Below are 26,956 nucleotides of genomic sequence, written 5' to 3'. Positions count from 1 at the left end.
ACTTTTTGCTCTCTAGTAGATGTGTTTAGAATGGAAACAGCTAGACTTTAGAATGGAATCTAGGCTTTTTTTTTTTTTTGCTTATTTAGAATGGTCAGCTGGAGTGTGTTCGGTGGATGGTGAGTGAAACAGAAGCTATTGCAGAACTCAGTTGCTCGAAAGACCACCCAAGCCTTATTCATTATGCAGGTTGCTATGGCCAGGTATGACTTTCTTTTTCTTCTTCAAATGGATTACTTAGATGCTTGTACAAGAATTTGAATTAAAGTATGTATGTCATTTTGTGGCTTTTAATTAAGGTGTTCTGAATTAGTTGAAGTATAGCAAAATATTTCCTAACTTAACCTGCATAATTTTTTCAGCATTTTCCCCTGTAAAGTTGTTTGTTTGTGTGTTTGTTTTGTTTGTTTGTTGTTTGGGTTTTGTTTTTTGGTTGTTTGAGTTTTGTTTTATAAGGTTTGAATAATGGCAAGGAGAAGATTAGCTGGTGCATATTAGGTCAACCAGTAAATCCTAAGAATGTCTACAGAAATTAGCTGTTGTCTAGAGGACTCATAGGATACATCAGAAGAGCAACAAAATTTTGCAATTTAAGAATTCATTGTATTGGCAGTGAAGTATGGTGAAACTTGAACATCATCTGTCTAGCTTTAGCCACTTTAGTTGAAAACTGCATACAAAAGTAGGTAGTAGATTCTGTAGATTCACAGAATATTCTGATTTGGAAGGTACCCACAAAGATCATCTAGTCCGGCTCTTAAATAAATGGCCCATATAGGGCTTGATCCCATAAGCTTGCTGTTATTAGTACCATGCTCTAACCAGCTGAGCTAATTGTAAATCAATCCTCTTTCACATCTAACTTGTCTATTAATATTACAATAAGACAGCACAGAAGGACAGCATTCTAGTGCTTTGCTAATATCCAAAGGAACATATATGCCACTTACTTACACTACATTCTCCTCCCACTATGTCTGTTTTCTCCTAAGTAGATCTTGCAATAACCCATCTTCAAGGGACCTTCTCCAGGATCTACTGTGAAAGAAATAGTGATCCCTTATTCTTCTCTAACCTCTTTGTCAGATGGATTGTTTTATCCCACAGTTTCTTTGACAGACATTTAAGATAAATCTTGGAATCACAGAATCATAGTGTGGTTTGGGTTGGGACCTTAAAGATCATCCAGTTCCAACTCCCCAGACATTGGCACAGACACCAAGCCTTTCTGATTTTGTGCTAATGCTTTTTACTCTTCTTAAGAGACAGCAAATAAAATATAACCACTAAGAAAATCAGTCTTTGCTGTGTATGGTTGTCTCATTAAATGCCATGGAATTATTGTGCCATATTTCTGCTGCTAACTGCTTCTGTTCCAGCATGAATTTACTGTAAGGGTAGGGAAGGAGAGGAGGCAGGTTTGGACAGATATGGAGCTGGGAGTCTACTTTTTCTCCTGCTGTTTCCATAGGCACAGATATGCCCTTGTTTTCATGCTGTGCAAAGATCTCCTTTTTTCTGAACTTTCCTACTATACAGATGTTACTGGTGTGAGACAGGACCCTGCTGGATATATAGATTGCTGGTGTTAGCAAGCTTGCTTTAAACTCAGCACTGAGGATAGAGAATATGTGAGCCAGATCAGAACTGGAATAGAGAAAAGAGTGCTTTCTACTAGGAAGAAAAAGTCTGGAAGAGAAAGTTGCATGTGAACTTAAATTCATATCTTCACTTGATTAATCTGATTTTGTCCTCATCTCTAAAGATATTTATATAAACTAAAGCCAATGAAGTTTTGGAGTTTTTTCAGTGAGCTATCTACTGCCAGAAACAGATCTGGCACACTTTATCTAGATTCTTTTCAAAGCAGAACGGAAGCTCTACCACTTAAGAAACACCAGCCACAGTCAGCCACCCATGAAATTTGAAAAGGTGATACATAAATTGCTGCCAAATTTTCTTAGTTAGCTGAATGCCAAGCAAAGTTCATATGTAATGCCGATTATCTTTTTTTTTATAAACCATAAACAACCTTCAAACGTGAGGGAATATTGAGGCTGAAGGGGTGCCAGACTATCTTACCCAACTGTGTTAAGAAAAAAAAACCTTTGAGAAATTTAAATGCTTACTTGGCACTGTCCTGGAAGCTTTAATTTATTTTACCATTACTTACATGAGAGATAATCCGTGTAAACACTGGTCTTGGCAGAATTGCAAGAGTAATATTTTTACAAGGAAGACCTGTTATTGAATCCTTACTAAGAGAGTCAGTCCATCCATTGTTTCTCCGGGCATTAGACATGCACGCCATGTTTTTCTTCAAGAATTATAATTTAGAATGGGCAGCAGAAGGGAGTTCATAGCAAAGTTCCTATGTTAAAGGTCATCAAACTACAGTCATGGCCTGCCTCCAAGGACATGTCAACAACATTTTATTTTTCCAGTGGGAGAGGGGACCGCATAAGTTAATTTGATTGAAGAGAGCAAAAGCTCAAAGTCAACCTGTAGCCTGGTGAGCACAGCTCCTAGCAAGGGTTTCTTTAAGCATGATATTATGCAAGAGAAACCATGATGGCTGGCAGGCCTTTTCACACTGGGCATGAGTCATGAGTACAGGGCTGCTAGCTGTGTCTGACCCGGTTCAGCAGCCACAGGAAGGTGATGGTGCAGTCCTGGACACACATTGTCCTAGTCCTGACTTAGAGGTTCATGAGGCTGGCATGTGTTTCCGTCAGGGACGTTGTGGTAATATGGACTGCACAGGTGTGTGCAGAGGGTGGGGAATGTGAAGGATTTGTGGTTTCTGAACTCTGGAGAATCTAGGGAGGCTTTGGGCAACCAGCCTGAAGCATGCCGGTGATCTAGAGGGGATCCTGTGCATGGCTTGATGGTGATACAGTTCTGGAGAGCACAGTGGGAAGAAGTGTGTGACATTTGGATATGCAGATAGCTAACAAAACACCTGTGTTTTACACCTCAGGATATTTGCCTTCCTGTCTAATGTCATTATTACAAAGGCAATGTGTTGTTTTCACGCACTCCTCCTCCTCTATTGTGAAGGGATACTGGGAAGGCCAGCTTATTTAATTAATATCAAATGATGGGTCTAGGATTAGCTGTAGAGTCAGTACTCTTCAGCATGCTAACCCTTCCCTTTGTAGGCCATGTAATCATTTAAGTGGTCCATGTTAGTAAATCTGATGGAACCAAAGTCAGCAACCTGTCCCAAGTTTTCCTGAAATCTCCTTGTAGAGAAATTTGAATTATTGTAGGTCTAGAATATGCCAGGGAGGTGTTAATAACTGCTAGAGCATAAGCATTGTAGGTCTTAAAAGTAACAGATATACTGAATAATTTATCAGTATTTATCAGTTCCTATTACTTCACAAAAAAAGTGATTATTTTTCATTGCCTTCATCTGATGAATTTTCTTTCTATCTTTCCTTTGGTTCTGAATAAATTGAAGACTATAAATCTACTCCTGAAAACATTTTTCCTTTAAATATGTATTATGAGTGTTACTAAACTGAAATGTGGCTTATTTTGATATATGATGGTTTTGTTTTGTTTTTTCCCTAGTTTTAAGTGAAAAAAAATACTTGTTTTCTTGTGTTTTTTGATCAAGGATAAATTTGTTGAAACACAAACTGTTTGAGTAGAACTATGATGTTGTGCCTGTGATCACTTAGTGCACAGGTAGTCCTAAGTACAGATGATTGAATAGGGACACCCAGCCACTTGATTTCCTCATTGATAAGATAAATGACTAGAAAGCATCATTTGCTCCATGCTGATTGTGATCATAAAATTACAGAACATGCTTAACATTCTGGTCCCTAATATGTTCCAAAGAAATATATGATTTCAAAGCTATAGTTGTCTTCCAATTCTGCAGATAAGTTTTGCTAAAATATTTTTCTTTTAATTATCAAAACATAGGGGCAATTCATAGGAGTACTATAATCCTTTTTACTTGCTTGCCAACACCACTGGCATATTGAGAAATGCTCAAAAGTATTTTTAGAGGGATATGTGATCTGTAGTCATCTCTCCATGCTGGCTGTCAGCTGTGTTGGGCATTCAGCCAAGGAGAAGTCAAAATACCTATGCCTTCACCCTGTAGTAAGAACAAAACTGCTGCTAAAGTGAAGATATGAAGAAGATAAGCATCATACAGGGTAGCCTTCTGAAGCAGTAAGCAGAGACCCAGGCACATGAATGGGCAGAATCATCCTGGAGCAGCTCTAGAAGGGTCCTCTTCTTTTCACTGAGATTAAAATTTCTGTAGTACTTTTACACAAAAATGCAGGTTTATATTCAACCTTTTTAGTCTTTTCTTTCTTAGTTTTTATTCTTTCTCTTTTCTACTAATTACTGGTCACAGTCCTATATGTGCTTTCAGTACTTTTTTATTTAGGTCTACTTTAGTTTTCCATATTTCTAATTTTGAGTGATTACGTATTTATGTGTCACTGAAGCTACTGAGTTGCTGCAGGTAAAGTCTGTGGATCAGCTTTTGCCTCAGTAACACTAGAATCCACAAAGCCCCCTTGAACTGAAGCTCTGAGCCAGTACAACATGATAGGTATCAACACAAGGTATTAAAAAATAGAATTAAAAATTCTATTTCTTTTAAATAGAAAAGTTTTATGTTATGAAGTAATTTAGTCTTTTCACCTTTTCAGATAGAAAAACTGGGAAAGCAACTGTAGTCAGCTTTCATGGGCCCCACTTTTCTACACAATCTATAGATTTATTCTAGATTTTCAATATGTATCATATTCATTATGACAAAATGAAATTTAATCTGGAGTGGCATTGGAAGTTCCTACAGAGATTTTTTTTTTCCAAATAAACTTCCTGGGAAAATAAGAAGTCAAAAAGCTTAGTGCACATATGTAACTCTCAATTGTTAGAAAAGAATACCCAAATAAGTGTACACTGCATCTACATACACACAAAAAAGGTGATGTTGAAAAAAAAGCTTCTGCTTCAGTTTTGGCTTCCAGACCTTCAGTGACAAGTTTTTGCAGTCCAAGTCTCCCCTTCCTTCCCAACATGCAGGGCATACAAATGGTCCATGGGTCAATGTATTGAGATCTTAGGGTAGCTCTATTTTCTGCTTTTAGTTGTGTTGCTTTGTCTTTAGCACAACCACACAGAGATGGGGAATGATTATAGATTTGAAGAATCTAACTGCTCAGTTCTGTCATCTGAGCATAATCCTATTTTGATTTTCCAGAGAGGCTTTTGTGAAGTCTGACCAAATTTCTCAACCTGATTTTCAGCTTTATGTATGGGTTATTCTTCTTCAGGTTTCATCACCAACCCAGAGGCTCACACAATCTTCATGTACAGTTTCTCAGAATGTGTTACAGTACTTGTATTTTTCCTATTATTTCTTTTTATAAAATAAAGTATTTCAGCTTTTTTCCTTGGGGGGGAAAAGAAACCTAAAACCCCCAGAAAGACAAACCAGAGTTCCATGATGCACTAAGCCTACAAAGTTAAGAAAGACTGAAAACAAGGAATTATTGGATAGTATTAGTAATAGATGACAGCACCAGTATTCCTTTTCATTATTTCTTATCTTTTGTGACATTTCCTTGCCCTTAGGAGAAAATCCTTCTGTGGCTTCTTCAGTTTATGCAAGAGCAAGGGATTTCGCTGGATGAAGTTGACCAGGATGGAAATACTGCTGTTCACATAGCTGCTCAACATGGCTATCTGGGATGCATACAGGTAGAGTGATAACTATAGCAGAAACCTCTAAACTTTAGGCTTGAATGACAAAAAAAATTAGATATCTAAGTGGGAAAAATTATTGATACATTAAAATATATCCGGAGGAAGAACTTTAAACCAGTAGGAGTCATACTGAAGTATGAGAAATATTAGGGAAAAGTAATATGAAGAAGAAATATGTAAGAAAAAGTAGGAGAAATACTGAAAATCTCTGGGTTTTGATTAAATTCTCGAGTATGCTGTTGTAAGCCTAAACTAACTTGTATTGCAAGATGAAAGCATGATTATATTGTTTATATATAAGCAGCTAGTGTGTATGTTTTTGTATTACAAAAGGGCAGCCAGTGCAGATATGCATACTTTTCTCATTACTCTGATATTTTCCTTCTGTTTCTTTTTCCATTGAAAAAGGATCTTTGTAGCTATCCAGCTCAGGGGAAGTATGAAATATAGGTTTGTTGAACAATTTACACTTGAATAAACCATCCTTCTCAGACTTATCATCCTGGAACGAATCTGTGCTATATAATGAAGAGTGATGCTGACTTCTAACTAAGTTTCAGTAAATCATGTTGGCCACTGAAAACAATATAGTTCTGTTTATAGAGGTGCTAAAAATGGTAATTTTTCCAGCTGAGAAGGCTTACACATCTACAGTACTTACAGGAGCCAGAATAAACCAGTTTGGATACCTCCATCCAATATCTGTGTCTGGTGCAGATATACCAAAAAAATGGAGTTGAACTGGATGGCTGGTCACAGAGTCATAGAACCATTGGACCATTAAGGCTGGAAAAGACTGCAAAGATCATCAAGTCTGACCAAACTAGCACCACCATCATGTTCACCATTAGAGCATGTCTTCAAATGCCACATCCACGGCATTTTTTTTGTCCACTTCCAGGGACAATGACTCCACCACTTCAATGGTCAGTCTGTTCCAGTGCTTAACAACCCTTCCTGTGAAAATTTTTTCCTAATAGCTGTTCTAAACTTCTCCTGGCACAACTTGATGCTACTTCCTCTCATCCTGTTGGCTTTTACCTGCAAGAAGAGGCCAATTCCTACATGTCTACAATCTCTCATCAGGCGATTGTAGAAAGCAATGTCCCTCCTCAGTGTCCTTATCTCCAGGCTAAACAACTCAGCTCCCTGAGCCTCCCAGGACTTTTGTCCCACACCCTTTCCCAGCTCTGCTGCCCTTCTCTGGATTTGCTCCAGCACCTCAATGTCTTTTTTGTTGTGAGGGGCCCAGAACTTGTCACAGGGCTTGAGGTGTGGCTTCACCAGTGCCAGTACAGGGGTATGGTCTCTGCCCTGGTCCTGCTGGCCACACTATGCACACAGGCCAGGATGCCCTGGGCCTTCAAGTGCAGTTGAATCTCATCCAGTTGGCCTCAGCCCTTCAATCCAGTCTGTGCAGATCCCTCTGCAGAGCTTTTCTGCCCTCCAGCAGATCAACATTCCTGCCCAGCTTGATATATCTGTGAATTTACTGATGATGCACTTGATCCCCTTGTCCATGTTGTTGATTACATTAAACAGGACTGGCCCCAACCCTGAGCCCTGGGGAACACCACCACTGACCAGCCACAATGTGGAGGTAAATACACTCACCACTGCTCTCAGAGCGCTGCTATCCAGCCAGTTTTTCTCTCAGTGAACACCATAGGCAGCCAGAGTCTCCAGGAGAATACTGTGGGAAACCATATCAAAGGCTTTGTTAAAATCCAGGTAAACACATCCACAACCTTTTCCTCATCCATTAGGCAGATCACTTTGTCATAGAATGAGGTCAGGTTGGTCAAGCAGAACCTGCCTTTCATAAACCCGTGCTGTAGGTGAGATCCCCTGGTTGTCCTGTACTAGTTGCATGAGGATGGTCAAGATGATCTGCTCTATGAACTTGCCTGGCACTGAGATCAGGCTGACAGGCCTGTTCTTCCCTGAATCCTTCCTTCTTCAGGCCCTTGTTATACATGGGTGCCAAGTTTGGCAGCTTCCAGTCGCTGGAACTTCCCTGGTTGATCAGCACTTCTGGTAAATTATGAAAGGTGAAGCAAGTAACTTTGTGTTAATTGCAGATATATCCTCTGTCCATCAAATTTGCTAGAACCATTAGTCACAGGGATACATTTCAGTGTTTGTGTTGTCGGCACTTTGAGCAAAAGCTTTTTGGAGAAGAAATAATAATAAAATTATTCCAGGAAATTGCAGAGAGATATTTAATAAATAAACAAGTCATTGCAGAGGAACAGATAAAAAAATAAATATTCTCTTGGCAGAAAGACAAGAAATAAAAATTAAAGTTATTAAGTCAAGTTAGGGAGGAAAACATGTCTAAGAAGGAGCTGTAATTCTCCAAGGACTCAGATATGTATCAATAAACATGTTCTTCCTGCAACCACACATGAACCAATCCACTCTTCAGGCCACTGCAAATACAGAACATTTGAATTACTCCAATCCTAAAATAGGAGAGTTAATTTTCATTCGCTAACCTCTCCAGAGAGCTAAGTATATTTGTGCATACTGTTATGTTGGATCTACAGCTGCAGAACTGCTGCTGCTATTATTCTTATTCTTATTCTTATTCTTATTCTTATTCTTATTCTTATTCTTATTCTTCTTCTTCTTCTTATTATTATTATTACAGTCTATTTATATATTTGGTCACCCAGAAGACATACTTCTGTAAAAGCCAGTTTGAGAGTATCACATAATAAAAAAAGAAAAACAGGTTGAACTGAGTGAATAGACTTGAAAAGAAGACAGTCAAATAGATTTGGAGGACATTACCATCTCTGCATTTTCTTGCTGAGGGAACATGTCTTTTTTCTTAAAGACTTGAGGAATGGATCATGTAAAAACTCATATGAGAATAAAATAAACAAACCATCACATCCATGCTGAATCTGCTGGGTTTACTATTGTATGATCAGTTGGAAAAAATGGATAGAAGAAATGTTTATGATTTGTTGGTGGGGGGCACTGTTGTGGTTGAGGGTGTGTTAGGGTTCCTATGGAGTGTGTGTTTAAGGTTGCTATCTCAACAGTGCCTCATCAAGTGCAGTGCATTTGAAGGAGAAATGAGTATGGATTACTTTGAACAGAGTGGTGACATCTACAGGCTGTTTTCATGGATAAAACTAAACAAAGAAGAGACTAGCTGTGCTTTCCCTGTTAAGAGCAAACCTTAATAAATGGCTTAGAATTTTGAAGATTATTTTATTTTAGGTAAATATGCAATTCAACAAGTGCTTTTTGTTGAAGTGAGGCCATGAGAAATAAGTTATGAAAATATCTAGTGGTGATAAAAATATGCAATGTCAGTAATATCGCTTCACTAACACCTCACAGTCTTAAGTGTAGTTGATATTTTGGGCTGTGAAACAAAATAAGCTCTGTGTCCAGTAAGCTTGCAGTCTAATTTAAAATAATGTACTGTGAATAATCTGGTAAGAAGAAAGAGGTGATAAAGAAAGCAGAGAAATTATAGGCAGCAGCATAAAAAATGAAGAATCACAGACTGTCAGTGATTCCCTGGCCCGCTTACTCATTCTGTTTATGAGCATATGATGCTCCTATTATGTTTCAAACTATACGATTACTTTCTGCAAGGTCATAACTCTCCTTTGTTTTCTTTCTTGACAAATTAAGCCCAGCCTATTGATATGAGATGCAGTGCAAGAGTTTGTAACTTTCCTTTCTGTATGGTTTTAGCAGATCAGACAGACCACCCATTCCACTTCTCTCCCAGCAGATGCCAAGGTCTCTTTGTCTGCTGTTTGTGGTCAGCCAAGTCACTCCAGCCCTCAGTGGTTTACCAGCTCTGCTTGGATAAGTCAACCAAGAGCTCAGCCATGCAATTCCTCTTCTGCATGTGTATGCATAAAGTTAATGATGCTGTAGTTTCTGGCTATACGGGATCACAGGTTTTCCTAGGGGTTGGTATCAATGCGTATCAAAGCATTGCTGAGAATATTTAGGTCCTATTTTACCTACTCCATCAATGCAAACAGCTCCTAATTCTGATTATCACAAACAGATAATAAAGAGGGAAGACTTGGTCTCAAATCTTGCTTCAGTTATTGAATGTTTTGAAGTCAGCCAGACAGACCTTTTTTTGCACATAGAACGCTCTTTATTCTAGTCTCAGAATAATTCAAATGTCATGCTTACAACCTGGATAGTTCTCCAGCAGCAAGCTAAGGTTCTCTGCTGTTGCCATGAGTAACACAGGGATATACATCAGAGTGTAAGACCTTATTTTTCTTTTCAGATTAAAAGCTGACTCATATTTCAGTATGTCTTGAAAAGAAAATAGTGATTAACCAAGCAAGTGCAAAGCAAAGAGATTCTCTCAGCGTTAAAAAGCCACAGTGACCTAACCCCCCCACCAAAAAAATTCCAACTAGATTGATATAGTCATTGTACAGTTCTTTATGTGCAATAAGACATTTGTGCCTATCTGACCTAAAGTATCTGCCCTGTCTTTCATATCTAAGCATTACTTAGTTAAGGAGTCAGGACACTGAGACTTCCCTAAGGAGTGTTTTAAACATAGGGATTCTGCTGTGGTAGAAAACGGACAATTAAACAACAAAAGGAGTCAGCAAATACTGTAGCAAAGACATTACTAAAATGAGATTCTAAGGGTGTGTTACAATACCTTGCAGTGTGGAGATCCTAAGAAAAGACCTGGTAAGCCATGTAAGCTATTACAGTTCATCACTACCCACTGTAAACTGGCTAGCAATGTGTTCATTCTGCTGCTGCGCTGGACCCAGATGCCATCTAGAACAGGTGTCCTGTGTCTTCTTTTCTAGGTCTGCCATGTGTAAAGTTATTGCAATGTTCTGTAATGCATAGATAGGTGCATCCGCAAAAGTTTGTTACTGTGGTGCAGGAGAGAATCAATAAGTGGCCAAACAAAAGTCCTCTGTTTTTATTTGGTAGTCCCACTCACCTGTATGAAATGCTACAAGTACATTCATGATGAAATGAATGAACATGAAAATGAATGAACAGAAAAAAAATTCATTTAGTAGAACTTCGAGGGGAGAGGAAGGAAGAACATATAAAATATAGTCTCTTTATAGCTCTTTGGAACTGCAGCTCTCACTCTTCTATGTTACTGTTGTACCTGATGGTAGATGTTATTGGTATGTGGTTTGAATTCAAGCTGCAAACAGATTTGTCAGTGACTGAATTTTAAAAATTACTGGCTTAGACTAATGTTTTTCAAACATTTTATTCAGGGGTGCTTTTTGTCCAACCATTCTTGTGCTGATCAGAAGTCACAGCGGAGATTGACACTTACAGATGTCACTGTTCCCTTTTGTGTTTTTACAGACATTGGTTGAATATGGAGCAAATGTCACCATGCAAAACCATGTGGGAGAGAAACCCTCTCAAAGTGCTGAGCGACATGGGCACACCATGTGTTCCCGCTACTTAGTTGTTGTGGAGACGTGTATGTCACTGGCCTCTCAGGTTGTCAAGCTGACTAAGCAGCTGAAGGAGTAAGTGTTTCATTGTTAGCAAGAGGGGTTATCTCAAAACAATACTCTAATTCGCCTTCAGTTTATTAGCAGTGTCTTCTTCTTCTTCTTCTTCTTATATGTGACATTTTAAAGGTGGATTTCTACCTTATTTCTCCACTCTTTCCTGCTCTTGAGTATTTGTCCCTTCACCTTTAGCACCTTAGGTTTTCAGCAGTTCTTTTTGTGGCAGTTTGCTGTGGACATACATGAAAAGAGTGGAAGCTAAAAAGGGTATGTATGAAGAAATCCAGTCCCTTTTCCCTTTGCATATCTGGCAATCACATGATTACAGGTCATCATTTCTGCTCATGTAGCATGCTTTTATCTACAGGTTACAGTGCTGGATGTTGATGTTGGGAGGAATAGTAGAGACAATAAATGCAAGGAATTTTTTTTGGTCTTGGAAAGTTGCCAAAACTTACAATAGCTACTCAGGAAATATGTTCTGTTCTGTATTTCTTCATATGAACTGGTTTTAATATTTTGGTATGGTTTTTATTAAACATTCTGTAAAGAGCCTATTATTTTGAAACACAAACAATTTTAGTTGCTTGATTTAATTGTGGATACAGTTACTGTGGCTTAACATGTCAGTACCCTCATAAGACTCTTAGAAACCATGAGCACTGATGTGACATTGTTCCAGCACAGATATGTGATCAAGATGTCAGCTATCACAGTCCATGAAAATGACTTCTAATAACCCCATGTTTCAAGGAGATCATATAATTCTGTGGTGATAAAGGTGTAGCTAATTGCATTGGGTATGAATTACAATACTCTGCTAGCAGGGGAGCTGCAGAGTGGCCTCAGTGAGAATGAGTGAGAGTTTTCCCTTTGGTAGAGAGAAATGTCTGAAACACTGCAGGACACAGCTAAGCCCCACCGGTCATAAACATACCTAAAATGGAGCAGAAAATGCCAGAGAGATGAAGGAAACAAAAGAGTGACAGAGGGAGCAGCAAGGCCAGAGGAGCTGGAGGTGCACCGAAGTGGAGAAGGCATACCCCCAAGTGGTCCCTGGAGTACCTGTGCTAGAACAGGTACATCCCCTGAAAGGGCTGCAGCCCACGGACGAGCCCAGAGCCAGCAATATCCTGATTGGAATGCAACCTGTCAGAGACCTACACTAGAGAACAGGAAAGGTGGGAGGAAAGGAGTAACAGAGAGAAAGTGCTGCACATGAACCCCGACCTGTGCTGCATGTTGGCTTACTGAAAGGACGGGGGGTGACCTGCAGCAGTGACAAGAGGGCAAGAGAGGTGTCTGGAGCAAAGCCTGGGATTGGTGAAGAGGAGCTAGGTGTGCAGGTGAATCTAGGAGAGAAGTTGAGCTTGGAAAATGGGAGGATAGATGTTTTAAATGTCTTCCTTCTGTGTTTCCCAATACCTGAACCAGTAGTGAAATATTTATGCTAATAAACCATGAATTAAGTCAAATCTCCCATGTTGAATCTCTTTTCTCCATGACAGTAACAGGGAAGTGAACTTTGTCTCTAATGTTTACATTTTCCCTTTGCAATATTTTCATGCTATTACATTTATACTGCCAAAAATACAAACACTGAACTGAGGATCATTATAATATTTACCATTTCCATCATTTTGTAGCGTGACAATGTCCCCTGGATATGTCAGTGTACTTGGTTGCACTTGGTCCATTAGCTGAAAAATACTATGATCTGACATAAAGGCAAAAAATAAACATAAGGCATTTCTCTAGAAGACAGAATTAGCAGCTGACTTCTGTCATGAGTAATATGATGAAATATATTTTCTCCATAATTCAGTAGGAAAAAAAAACCACACAAACACAAACATACCAGGAAGTAGAGGTGGCAGCCACAGAATACCCATGTCTGTTCTCACCCAGTACTTGATAAAAGTTTTGCCTCTCGTTTGGAAAGAAAGGAGTTGTTATGTGAGTCAGCAGGCTGCTTACTCCCACAGAAATACTCTAGTTGTGACTTTCATGACAAAAACATTAATTCTTTACCAAGTATCCCTGTTGTCTTACAGACTGCATCCCTAGGAAGTAATTGAAATTATTCTTATCTGGGTCCTGAGGAGTTTCTTTGCTTATTTCAGCTGGAGTTAAATCTCCTTCCCTTAAGAAGCCTATTTTTCAGGCTTCAGATTAGTTTCAGTAAGTGCAGCAGCAGCCTTTTCTCCCTCTTCTACAGAGACATGTCTCGTGTGGAACCCTGTTGCAGTTTACTGAGGCAGTGAAATAATCTATTTTCTGCTTGAAGGAGCAGCTTCTGCATGACTATTTGGGCTGCAGGCCTCAGGCCACCAGAGGTTTGGATAAATGCAATGGACCATGTTCAGAGGCTCATGCTCAGGAGCCAGAAGGGATGATGGAACACACTTGCGCTGTTTTGCTGTTGTCATCCTTCTGAAAAATTCAAGGATAGTACAAAGTGCATCCATGGAGCACCTTGTCAAGGGGGTCTTATCATAGCAGGATGATTCACTGTCTGCAACACCTCTGAAGATCCTGAAAGAAGTTAAGAATATCCTGAAGATATTAGATGTCAACAGATGGGAGTCAAGTTTGCTGTCTCATTCTTTGAAATGTACGTAACATAGCTGTTACATAGGAATAACTGCAACCTGGGCAGGTGGGCTGGCTTTCCTGGATTTTCACCAGCACTTCTCCCAGGGTTAATGAAAACACTGCTCTAGAGACAGCAGAGTTATGACTGTATCATTATGGATTACCTGAAGGGTCAAAACACTGAGGGCTCTTATGTGTTTCCCAGCCTTCCCTCAGCTTCCATAAGCATGAGCTGATCATGCAATCTTCTTGTTTTTGAGTGCTTTATTGATGAAATAAAGGAGCCTCATCTGGTAATACTATTTCCCCAGCCTATGAAAGGTTCTTGATATTCTTCTTGATATATCTTCTTGATATTCTGCTAGAAGAGAAACAGTGCAGAAACTCTCTTAGACAAGTACTTATCAAGACCTAAATCTTCAAAGGTTTTTACCCAAAGATGTATCAGCTTCCATTCTCTTGTCATGAGTTCTTCCAGTCATCAGACAACAAGAAGGAGTTCTAGGGAGAAGTTATTCCAAACCATTATACTGTTTGGAGCCATTTATTAACAGAAAACTTAAAATGAAAACAGTAACATGATTTTTTTTCCAGTTTTCACATCTTTCAGCTCTTTGAACCAAAGCAGCTCAGATGACAAATACAGAGGAATATAGAAAAATACTCTGAGCTGAGTCTAATTCTCCATTCAGGGGCAAAAGCCTTTATATTTTTGGAAGAAGGAAATAAGTGGAAATTACAAATGTTCCATCAAATCTTCACAAGAGGATTAGCTGAGGGTTTCCCCTAAAAGGGAAAAAATAGGCAATTCTTTCCATAGGTAAAAAGGAAAGTGGCCCACAAAGACCTGGTGTTGCTGGCTTCAAAATGCAAGCTTTGCTTTAAATCTCTTGCTAATTACAGAATTTTTTCAATCCAGTATGACTTTCTGAGCTAAACACAATACTTAGGACAGTCACAAAAGTTTCCTATAGAGGCTCTACAAAGTAATTTGCTTTCATTTTACTTTCTGCGGTCTTCACAGGTCTTACAATATTAGTTATTCTCTCACTGATTTCACCTGCCCAAAAAAATCCATAGTTGCAATGTAGAAAATTCCTACTTGCAGTGTATCTTGTATTATTTGGGCTTTCCTGGTCTGAAACCATGTCAGAATTAACAACATAAAGTGAGTGCTTCTATGGACTTCTTTTGCATTGCTGCCTGAAAATGGACCTGCGTTTCCAGATGGTACTGTCCTACATTTATGGACCTGGATGGACAAGTCAATTAATGAGTGAGACACCCACAGATTCTTCTAATATGCTGTCAAGCCAAAGATCAAAGCAAACCATGAGTCAAAAGATGACATTGAGAAGATAATTTAATATTCTCTATTGTAGGCACTTTTCTGTGTTGTATGAAAGAAATCCATTATTTCTGGAACATCTTAGAAGCAGCTGTAAAAATAACTGAATAAAAAATTTCCATAGTAGTATGGTAAAGTGTGTGCAGGTTGGTGTGGTTTTTCATTGCATGGGTTTTTTTCTGGGGTAGATCATGGTACATAGACATACAATAAGAATAACTACAGTAACATAAACTTTGAAATGTTAATCTCTTTTTCACTTAGTTAAGCCATTTTGTGTTCTGCTTTGTAGCATAGTCATTCTTGTGTTATTTGAAAAAAAAAAAAACAAAACTAAAAACCGAGAAATAAAAAATGAAAAATATGCTATGAGAAATACTCTTGCAGAGCCCAGTGCCTCAGCCTATTCCCTCTGCAGTTACTGAGCTCTCTGATTCCATAAGGACCTATCTGGGGTTCCCAGATGTCTAACTTGATGCTGAAGAGTCCTTATATATTACATATTGGCTAAGCTAAGATCTCCAGAATTTGGCCATCAATTATAATAAAATGAGTATATCCTCTTACCTCTGAAGCTACAGTGATCTTGTCTCCTAAATCAGTCTGGCTTTAATACTCTGCACTATTGCTATCCCAAAAATTGTGATCTTGTTTCCATTGTTATCTTGGAATATATATGTGCATGTTATTTATCTTTAGGGATAGTGCTGAAAAGAAGTGTGGGTGTCTGTGACTTATGTACTAACTAGTTAGACTGTGAAAATGGAGTCAACTTTAACTCTTTTAGCACAATAATGTGTTAAAGGAGAATGAGCTTTACCTCAAGAGGTAGACATGTCATAGATCTCCACTGAAACTAAAAACATAAAAAACTGTTAGCTGCATTATTTAGACAAAGAAATTGAAGGAATGATAAAAGGAAAAGAAAACAGATGAATTGCATCACAACCTAAAAAGAATTTCACTGGCTCTTATAGGAGAGTATCTGGCGATCTGCAATATAAGCTAATGTTGACAAATGGTAGAAGTAATTTTAAAATAGTCTAAGGAAGTGTGTAGGCCAGAGGAAGAAAGATGGAAAATTTAAGGAACAAAGGATCTACATAAAGCATTACTGTGTTGTAAAATACAAGGCAGTATGTTAAGATCACACCTTTATTTCAATTTCACTTTTCAAATTCACTTTGATATATTAAAAGTAAAACAATTTTTTTTTTTCTGCCAGCCATGTAAGTACAACCTCTAAAAAGTGATCTGGATTCTTTCTGTCCTTGACATGGCCAGTTATAAGGACTGCATTTGGAACACAGCTAAATCTTTTGCTGATGGCATGTGAGCTAGGAAAGTCTCCAGCTGATTTGTAGAGAACTGCCTTAATTCTGCAAATCCAACAAGAATAAAAGTACTAAAAACATAGACAGCAACAGAAGCAGAGCCTGGGAAACACAATAAAAAGTAATTTTCCCATGGTTATTTGGTGAGGACCAGGGAATAAAAACCTCCAAATCTCTAATTTTCTATAAGTTTTCAAATAATTCTCTCTGTGCGGTGTTTAGATGCATTGTAAATTACAGATCACTAAACAGATGTTACCTGTGGTGGTCAACAAAAAGGGGTATTCTGATGTAAGAATGGAATGTCTGAATTGTATGGAAGCAGGAAAAAGATGATCTTTTTGTGCAAATTAATCTGCCATTCTTGTACTTGAGGGTTTGTAGGTTATAATGCTCAACTGAGACCATCCAAGGAAAATAGGTATGTTGCAGGACAAGCAGATGTGATTACAGGTGACAAATGGAAAATGGAGTTTGTGTGGATATCACTCTCATTAACAATTTTTAGGTACTATTGCAGTTTTTTAAGTGCTGTCTCTAAAGTTATCTGAAAAACAGTATAGATCAGAACACCACGCTGAAAGTGATACACTTGGGTAGCTACAGTGCAGGGATAAGGTGGATGCAGAGCCCCGGTAGGACCTTTAAAAAGTTGCACAACAAGCAGATGTGGTACAAACATCAAACAGCCAACTCCATCCTGCACCTGTAGTTTGGACCAATCCTTTCCAGTGGGCAGAAACTTTTCTCTGAGCTTGTTTGCAAATAGAAAGGGAGAGAGCAGTTTCCTGAGCTGTTGCTCAGATGATGAAGGCCATCCACCGAACGTACGAAGTGACTGCTTAATCTGTGTGCTTTCTGTTCTTTTCCATGAGCAAGTAAGAAACAAATGTCCTAAGTTTATCATATTTTTGTCTCTGTGAGTCAGTTTAAATTCACTGGTGCTTAATAATCATATGCTTGTCCTTATATGGAGTATAATAATTGGATCTGACAAATAAGTTTTTCTCAGTTATTCTTTTACAGTGATCACAAAACGTCTGCAGAAATTCAGACAGAAGCACAAACTATGTTCTTATTTACAAGTTCTCTATTTATTGTATAAAGTACAGGTGAAGGGGACTTCTTTCTTTAATTCTAAGGGTAGTATCAGTTTTCCTGTAACTTACATAAGTAAGTTAGTCAGTTTTACAGTTTGAGGTAAACAGTCTTACATTTTCTCGCAGGCAGACTGTGGAACGTGTGACATTACAGAACCAGCTCCAGCAGCTTTTAGAAGCCCAGCGGTCAGAGGGCAAGTCACTGCCCACATCCCCAAGGTAAGGTGACTGGAACTGTACTGCAGCCTGGATTTGCACATTTTCATAATATACCAGTTATCAGGAGAAGCTGTGATCTGGCTAAATAGTAGATGTGTTCTGTAAGGAAAATGTGGGGCTACCTCGTGGACTTGAAGCTGAGCTAGAGTTTGACAGTAAGTAATGCTGATAAATATTGGAAATTCCTGAGTATAAACTAAATAGTCCTTGCTTTTCAATAGAGAGAAAGCCAATTTTACAGTGGAATGTAGTATGTTTTGAATTAGATGAACAGCAGAAGATCCTAGAAGCTCTAGGAAAGATGTAAAGGTTGATGTTTTGTTCATACATTACTTTTAGCAGTAAAGTTATAAAAAGTTACCAAAAAACCATGCTTTCTTATTAATATGGTTCCTTACACTCATTAAATATTTGACCTGCTCTAGATTGTATAAAAAGTCAAATTTCTGGAACCTATTGTTTACATATCCTATCAGAAGTCACAGAAAGAAACACAAGTTTCAGACATTGAAGAGGGAGACCGAGGACTGGGTCTCTCTGACAGTGAGAGATCTGCATGGAAGCAGATGAAGCAAGCATGACCTCACTCTTACAGTAATCTGAAGATGATTTTGAAAGAAATAAAGTAACTCACATGCAAATAGAGCTTGGTTTATCCTTATTTTTTAATCTATTTTCCTCTCTGGAAGCCATATACAGTGCTTTCCCTATTTCAGAGTTGTTAGGGGGCTGCATGTATGTGAAAATGTAAAGCTGGCATAAAAGCTTTTGCAGCCATTGACATTCAGAGCTGTGGTCATCAAGTATGAACTTGTAGAGTCAGTGACTGCTTTTTTTCAATTCTCACAGAATTCTGAGCATTTTCCTGTACAAGTGCTCCATGGCCCTGAATTTCATGTGTCACTATTTCAGACAAAGTGCAAACAATTGCAGTTGTAGATAACAAAGACTTTAGGGTTGGAGACGCATTTGTGTAAAGGAAGTTCAGCTAGGAAAGGGCTGTAAGCTCTGAACTCCTGCTGAAGTAGAAAACTACACTGGAAAAAGGGGGGGTTGCCTTTTTTTAGGAATCTTTGTCTTCCCTGTGTGCCAGCTTAACAGGGACAATGGGACCCAAAGCTGTTTTCCAGCTCATTTGGTTTCTGTGATTTTTGCTGCCTGATCTTTCCAAGTGGTCTCTCATCTGAGTTCTGGTGTGCACCAAGACTGTTTTACTTTCAGTACCAGATAAGATCAGGTGAAAGCAAATCCCTCATCATTCATTATTCCTGTAAAAGGATAGGCTTCAACTTCATTTTGGTTAAGTCACCGAGTCTGAAAATTACACTCTATTTATTTTATTTCATACTTGGCTACTACTTTTCCTTCTAGTTCGAACTCACTTGTAGATATTTTCATCATCCAAGGAGGCAGTAGCAGATCTAAGAGAACATATCCCTTTTATTAGGAATGTGCACTGTAGATAAATGCATGTTCTTCAGAGTGTTTAGGTTTGCCTCAAGAAAAAAAAAGAGGCATAAAATTAATTGAAAATTTAGTGTTTAGTATAGGCATGTGAGTTTTTTACACTGTGAGAACTACGGACTCATCAGAGCAGGAAGTGCTTACCAACCTCACAAGAACCTAAATTTTGTCACCTTGTCCTTGCTTAGAGGAAAAGTGGTTTAAAGTAGGAATGTGAAGTGTTATGAGCTCTAGCATATGTCACGGGAAAAGAAAAGGTCTCTGCAATTTACATTCTTCACAAATCAGGCATTGTTGAAATTGCTGTTTCTTTCTGTAAAAGAGTTGGAGTTCTAAATTTAATTTATTATTCTATTAGTATGAAATACATTCATGTCACCTTTCTCTTGCTTTTCAATATTTCATATCTGAAAAGGTTTTCAGTGCAAATTGCCCAGATTTTTTATGAGGTCTTATATGGTTGTTATTATTAATACCAGATGCAGTTTAGATTTATGAAATCAATGCTATGCAGAGAGGTGGTACTTGAACAGGACCTAAAATGAGCTAGTTTTGTATTATGATGTGACTTGAATAGTAGAGATTTGGCCTTGTGGAGATTTTTTTGCATGTCAACTCTCACAAATAGGAGTAATTTCTCTAGAGTTTTCCTCATAAAGTCATATTTGATGTTTGAATAGCCATTCTAAGTTTTGATTTTAAGGATGTTTGCTTTTTTTTTTTTTTTTTTTTTTTGTGAGAGAAAATGAAGGCACTCAAACTCTACATAGGAGTAAAAACAGTATTACATCCTTCTCTATGGAATCTTTGCTGTGGCATCACAGTAATGAATTCCATATGAGTAGCAATGAAAAGGATAAGTAACAATAAACTAAGACAGACACATATATTGGAAATGCCACTTTCACATTTTAGATATGCCTTAATTTTGCTGTGATGTTTCCTCTTTTTTTCTTTAAGCTTGCCATCATCTCCTGCTTCTGGCACACCCCAGTGGAAACCATCTGAAGTAGATGAATTGTCTCCCCCAAAAAGTAAATTGAACACCCAAGATGGGATTCAGATTCTTGGCAGCTTGGGAACGAGCACATCTACTCGTGCTCGAGCTAAGATAAAAGATGAGGACTCCGATAAAATCTTGCGCCAGTTGCTGGGGAAGGAAATCTCTGAAAATGTCTGTATGCAGGAAAAGCTGACTTTGGAATTTCAGGATGCTCATGCATCCTCCAAGAACGTGAAGAAGATTTTGCCAGAGAAAAGGGAGTTGAAGTTAGCCCGACTGAGGCAGCTGATGCAGCGGTCTCTCAGCGAGTCTGATACAGATTCAGCTAATTCTGAGGACCACAAGAACACCCCTGTGAAAAGAACTGACAAACCAAGGCCTCAGCCTATAGTGGAGAGTGTTGAGAGCGCAGAGAGTTTGAACATGATGCTGAAGAAGCACACCTCCACAGCAGGACGGCGCTTCCCTTTTGGCATCAGGGTCTCTAAGTCTGTGGACGGCCACAGTCCTTCCCCCACTTCGGAGAGCAGCGATGCGGATAATGAAGCCCCGTATCAGTCTGGCACTGTCCCTCAGAACCAGTTCTGTGCAGACAGCTCTCCATCCAGCACTGACAGTGCTACTGCCCAGAAGGTTGCCACCAGCCCAAAGAGTGCTCTCAAGTCCCCATCCTCAAAGCGCAGGACCTCTCAAAATTTGAAACTTCGAGTAACTTTTGAGGAGCCTGTGGTGCAGGTGGAGCTAGCAGAATCAGAACTGAATGAGGAAAAGGATAAAGACCGGAGCAAAGGAGTCGTGCGGGCTCCAGCCAGCTCTGGGGAGCATGCAGGGGACCAGCTGAAAAGGCCTTTTGGAGCCTTTCGCTCCATAATGGAGACACTGAGTGGCAACCAAAATAACAACAACAACTGTCAAACAGCAAACCTCATCAAAACCTCCTCAACGCTGCCTTTTACCTCACTAGGAAGGAAGACAACAGAAAGCAAGGGAAATCCAGCAGTTGTCTCAAAAGGAAGAAACAAGCCAGTGAGTACACTGAAAGAAGGAGGGGCCTTTTCTTTTCTTGTCTCATTAAGTAATGCATAAGTGTGACAGCTTCTTCCTTCTGCCTTTCTATTGCAAAACAATACACACAAATACTTTATTGTATTTGACCTACAGAAAGCCCATCCACTTCAGTTTTCGAAGAATTTTCCAAGGAGTGGCAGATATTGCTTATGTATAGAGTCTGTGCTCTTAGGGCCCATGATTCCCATATTCTGTGTTGAAAGCTTTCCACAGAGATGTGATTCACTTGGAAATGATGTTTGGTGCTGCAGTGAGTGACAAAACATACAATGAGAATGCCAGTCTTGAAACCATGCATTTTCTTAGGAGTAAATAACTGAAGGACTAGTCCTGTCCAGTAAAGACTGGTGAGGCCAACCGAATAAGAAAAATAACAGGAAATATTGCAGAAATGGTGTTTCATGCTTCTGTGGGAGCTACAGCCAACCCTAAGTGTTGAAGCTGTCAGCAGTAAGTCTTCCTTGGCCATAGGGACTCATAGCACAGAGTCTTCTTGTGCCAGAGCTTATGGTTGGCCTGTCAGAAAACATACTGTGTTCAGATCTTTCCCTCTCTACAGCAGAGTGTCTTTTCTGGGAACCTAAGGGAAAGAGGGCTGTGTGCACTTTAAAGACTGGTCCTCTTGTTTAAAAGAGAGGAGAAAATACTTGGAGCAAATGCATCTTTCAAGGTTTTAGGTCATAGGTTGAACTCGATGATCTCAAAGGTCTTTTCCAACCTAGTTACTTTTGTGATTCTGTGATTTTGTACTGAATAGAAGAGACAGATGTAGGAAATACTGTGGATGCCGTATGTTTGTGGAGTGAAGTGCGAGCATCTGGAGATACAATAGAGATGAGTGAGAGGGAATTGTAGATGTCTTAATCCGCTGTGGAAGACAGGCAGGGAGGGAAGCAGTAGATGGAAAGACATGAGGCAAAACAATAATTTCAAAATAAAAAAACATGAAGCAGGCTAATAGGAGGAGGGGCAGCAGTAGTAAATTATATACTGTATAAAGTATGACAAGTTAATGGGAGAAAAATACAGGAAAATCTTAGGCAAAGAGGAGGCAAAAGAAAGAATGAAAAGAAGAACTGGGAAATAGTGAATAGTCCATATTAGTGGGTGCTATTGGACCATTGATAGCTATTGGTGTTGCAAACTGAAATGAAATTAAATGAAACAGTGAAAAATTCAAAGGAGACCTAAAGGGCTAAATAAAAGTGGGACTGCATTTCTTAGTCGACTTAGAATCACAATATGAACTACTGATTTGAGTCTTTAAAGACATGCACCATCTCGTTGAACAGCCAGTTTAACAAGGTAATTTTACAACACAATGCCTTTTTTTTAAATGGGTGATTCAGATTTCATAGTGACGGACTATGAAGACATAATTCATAGTGACAGACTTATTTCATAAGACTATCTGTTTTCAAAGATGCTCTGATAGGTTGCAGGTCCATGAGCACTTTTTGTAGTTCCCTAAGAAATTTGAAGGATTGTATGAGGTAATTGTAACAGTGTTGATGCTTGCAGTATAAAATGCTTGTTCTGTGTAGAGACCATGTTTGCATTTTACTGCTGCCAGCATCAGAACCGTGGAAAGAATAAATTTTCATACCAACCCAAAGAACCACAGCACATATCTCAAAGAGGTAACAAATTCAGGTGCAAAAAGGAAATCTGTTTAAATGTTACTGTGGCTATCTGACTGCATGTTTTAGTTAATTTCCATGTTATGCATGTGGGAAGCTCTGTGCATGCCCTTAATTGTTATGATGTTGTACTTCTTTAGGATCCTTACTTCAGCTACACCAGTCTTTCTTCTAGCACGTTGAATGAAGAGCTGTGTAACTATGCTTGGTATGTGCTTTTGCCTGGTAATGTTTAGCATCTCTGTTGCCTTCTTTTCTCAAATTGTATGTGTTTTTTAACATTGTAATTGAAGCACTCAAACTGATTGATTCACAAGAGGGGAAGTAGATGAACATCTAAATTCCTAGAAAAGCAAAAATTTATGATGGATTTCTGCTGATGTCACCATTGAACTGGCTACAGGATTTCAGTTCCAAGCAAGTACAGAAAGTATTCATGCTCATAAATCCACTAGGGTATATAGCAGACTTTGGCTGGGCGTTCTGCCTCTGTTGAATAAAAGTCAAGTACCAGATGAGAATGGAAATTAAATTTCCTCTCATGAGAAGAGCAAAAAGACCACAGTTCATCTCTAAAGAGAATACAGAGAGCATGAAGCAGAATGCTTTACTTTAAGAATAAGTGCTCTTCTGTTTTCACACATTTTCCTTATTTTCCCTTAGACCTTGAAGTTTAGTCTGTTTTTTAACTCTTTTTAATATCAGATTAACTCTGACTGTATTCAAACTCCTTAATTTAGTCCTGTTCCCTCAAGATTATTCAGTCAGATGGAAACCAGTCCCTCAATTACATAAAGATATTTTGGAAAAAACAACAGTTGATAAAATGTTTATTTTATAAGCAAATGCTCTCTAAAAATGACCTGCCATTTGCATTTAACTCTTAACACTCACAAATTCCTTTTTTCTTTTTCTGTTAAACTGACATGTAAAGTTAGTTTGAAATTAGTTATTCTGCTGTTCAAGACCCTAAGTTTCCTAACTTTCAAGTTAGTGTTTTCTAAATATCTAATATATGAAGGAAGGGGGGTCCATTCACTAGTTTTCTATTGCCAGGACCTTCCCATACTTAAAAACTCCGTTTCTGTAACAGAAATGTGAGTCTTGTTCAGAAGCCATTGGCACAGATTATGTGAAACCAGAAACTGTAAGATTTCCAAGAGGTTTCATTCTCTCCTGAAAACAAAGAGGGAAACTTTTGTGCAGAAAACTGGATAGCAGCAGTCTAAGGGAGCATCAATGGGAAGCTTCCAGTCAAAACATCCAGCTGCCTGTAGAGGAATACAAAATTATTAATCTCATTCTTATGTTAGAGCCATCTCCTAGGTGTAAGCAGTTGTTGTAATTTGTCACTTGCCGTGCATGCTGCTCTTGTGAGAATGGCAGTGTGGCATTTTCCCAGAAATGAGGGATGGGAATGTCTGGCTGCCACTGCAGGGCTGTGGAGTCCCTTGCTGGGAGGGTGATGGCTGCGCACAAGCTCTTGGCCATCCCTCCAGGCACTGCTGGTGCAGGCACCATGTCCTAAAGCCCCCATTACCACAGACACTTGGAGATCCAGAGAGTGGGAAGCAAGGAGCAGAGTGCACAACTGGCACAGCTGGAGGAGGTGTTACAGTGCCCACAAATCAGGAGGTGGGCAAACTGTGTGCCCAAGTCTGTGCATGAGATTTCCAAACATCACAAAAGAATGGGAGTTGTATTTTGCTTTTCAGAAATCAGGACACAGACCGAAGGTTCTCAGAACTTCTAAGTTAGCCTTTGTAATGACCTGTAGCATATGTTGTGATTTTTGAATAGCAAAATGGGTGCCTGTCATTTGTCAGCTACATGATGCCCAGTAGTTGTGACATTTAAATCTTAAAAGAACATCACCATTGTATGCATTACAACCTCCTGGACACTGTTTGAATTTTCCCTGGATAGTCTGGGGACACTACATAATTAGCATTTCAGAACTATTTTGAAAAAAATAAAGAACTTTTTTGGAAAACAGGACAGTCTTTGGTGGTTAAAAACTTTACAGATTTTTACATTGGGAATTTATATTTCTAAACACTCTCCCAGGCCCATTGTGACACTACACCCTTATAACAGGGGATTTCATTAGCATTTTCTGAAATCTGACGTCATTATACAAAATCTGCTTTCAGTGAGATTGCATTCCTCCCAGCTAGTTTCCAGCACTTTTTCTTCAGCTTCTGTTCTTTTCATTTGTTTTTTTTTTTTATTTTTGTTTTCATTCAAAGTACCCCAAAGTACATTAAGGGTTTGTAGTTTACTTTTTCAAGTTGGTCACAGCTTAATAGTAGAAGACTCTGCGAAATTTCTTAGTGGCCTATTTAAATTTGATACACTCTATTTTTCTTAAAGCCTTGAAGGAAATTTTGGATGTGTAAGATGGTTTGGGATATTTTTTCCTCTTTTGGAAGGATTATTTTTGCATATTACAACTCCAAGCAAATATTTGTAGCCTTTTTCCATCTTACCTGTATGCGAATGAACAGTTCCTTCCCACACTTTGAGTCATCTGAGATCTGCATTACATTAAAATAAACAGTAACTCACCGTATCAATATAAAACCCTGTACATAGGTACAGCTATGAACAGCAAAAATTGCTTCCTACTTGGGGGCACTCGGCAGAATCCATCATCATGTCTGTCTGATAGTGAAATGGGCATGCTTCTAAAACAGCAAGTGGGTCTAAGCTAATACATATCCCACTGCTAGGCCTAATATGGATAAATTACATCTTCAAATATATTCTCCAGAAAAAGAATGCTTATCTCTATGTCCAACAAAATAGTAACCATTACCTAATTACTAACCAGTAGCTAGTAACTATACTAGTAGAGTATAACATGAATGTGAAAGTAACTTTGTCACAGAAGATTTACATTTGTTCTCTGGTGAACTGTTGTGATCACGTGTCACTGCTTGTTGCATCAGGGGATGTATTAGTGGCCATATAGGCACTAGAATCTGTTAGAAATTTAATTAGAAATTTGGTTTCTAACTTGCAATATTAGTGATACATTTTTTCCAATTGTAAAAAGCATATCTGTTCAGTATTGTTGCCTAGAGACATCTGCATTAGCCAGAAATTTTCTTTGAGGTCACACTGCAGCTGTAGAGTTGCCAAAGGGCTCTTTGGTGGGCCTAGTGAGCCTCTCCATGGGGAACTCACCCATGGCGTTATAAAGCATCCTTCAGTAAAATACACAGGTAATGCTATGGTAACAGCAATGCGCCTGAAATGCCAACATTGTAGGAACAGCAAAGAGTTAAGCTCCTCTTTTATCTCCTCAGACTCAGTTCTGCAAAATCTGTCTGGTCTGGCTCAATTCTGTGCCTTTTGATCTTGCCTTGGGTATGTGACAGCTGTAATGTAGATGAATAAAGAGGGGTTTAAAATAGAATGATCCCTCATGCATTTCTTATTAGGACCCAAAACCATGAGGTCAGCTTCTTAAACCCTGAAGTAACCACCAGGTTAACTAACCATCCTAAGTGTAAGTTTATTGGGAATGTTTGATTCTTTGTGATGGTTGTAGATTGAAATAAAGCTATTCTAGCTTACAAGAGTCAGGCTTATGAGTTAAAGGGCAAACTCCTTAATGCACACTCTTGGTCTCACTCTAGTGTCTGTCCTTTACAGCAGCAAACCAGCCAGTCATGGTTGTATTGTAGGAGTTTTGCTCTTCAGTACTAATAACTAAAATTGAGGCTCTTAACAGGTTTGAAAATTGCTGTGGATTAGATACTTAGTGAACAATCAGTTAGAAGGGTTAATTGAAGAGAAGGTGAACATACTGGGAATTCAGAGCAAGAGCATATGAAAGGAAGTGAAGAAAATGAGTGCTACAGATATGTTGTGCTTAATTTTTCTACTCTAATTGGCAAGCTTCATTCAAATATCCTACACAAT

The 26,956-nt window shown here is 38.8% G+C and overlaps 1 protein-coding gene across 5 annotated transcripts in view; it reads left to right on the top strand.

The window, feature by feature from the left end:
• SNCAIP (synuclein alpha interacting protein) overlaps positions 1-26,956 on the top strand; it is an 88,309-nt gene that overhangs the window by 60,323 nt on the left and 1,030 nt on the right. For 4 of the 5 annotated variants that reach the window (XM_005488427.4, XM_005488428.4, XM_026794435.2 and 1 more), the window contains 6 exons: positions 90-203; positions 5,617-5,742; positions 11,101-11,270; positions 17,759-17,851; positions 20,276-21,344; positions 23,167-23,234. In XM_005488427.4, the coding sequence (XP_005488484.1) occupies positions 90-203; positions 5,617-5,742; positions 11,101-11,270; positions 17,759-17,851; positions 20,276-21,344; positions 23,167-23,234 (1,640 nt within the window). The remainder of the gene's footprint in view (positions 1-89; positions 204-5,616; positions 5,743-11,100; positions 11,271-17,758; positions 17,852-20,275; positions 21,345-23,166; positions 23,235-26,956) is intronic. The other variant, XM_005488429.4, reaches the window with a different exon arrangement.

Source organism: Zonotrichia albicollis, chromosome Z, assembly GCF_047830755.1.
Source record: "Zonotrichia albicollis isolate bZonAlb1 chromosome Z, bZonAlb1.hap1, whole genome shotgun sequence".
Classification (NCBI taxonomy): domain Eukaryota; kingdom Metazoa; phylum Chordata; class Aves; order Passeriformes; family Passerellidae; genus Zonotrichia; species Zonotrichia albicollis.
Note: the sequence above shows the minus strand (reverse complement) of the source record. Positions and strands in the feature narration are given on the sequence as shown.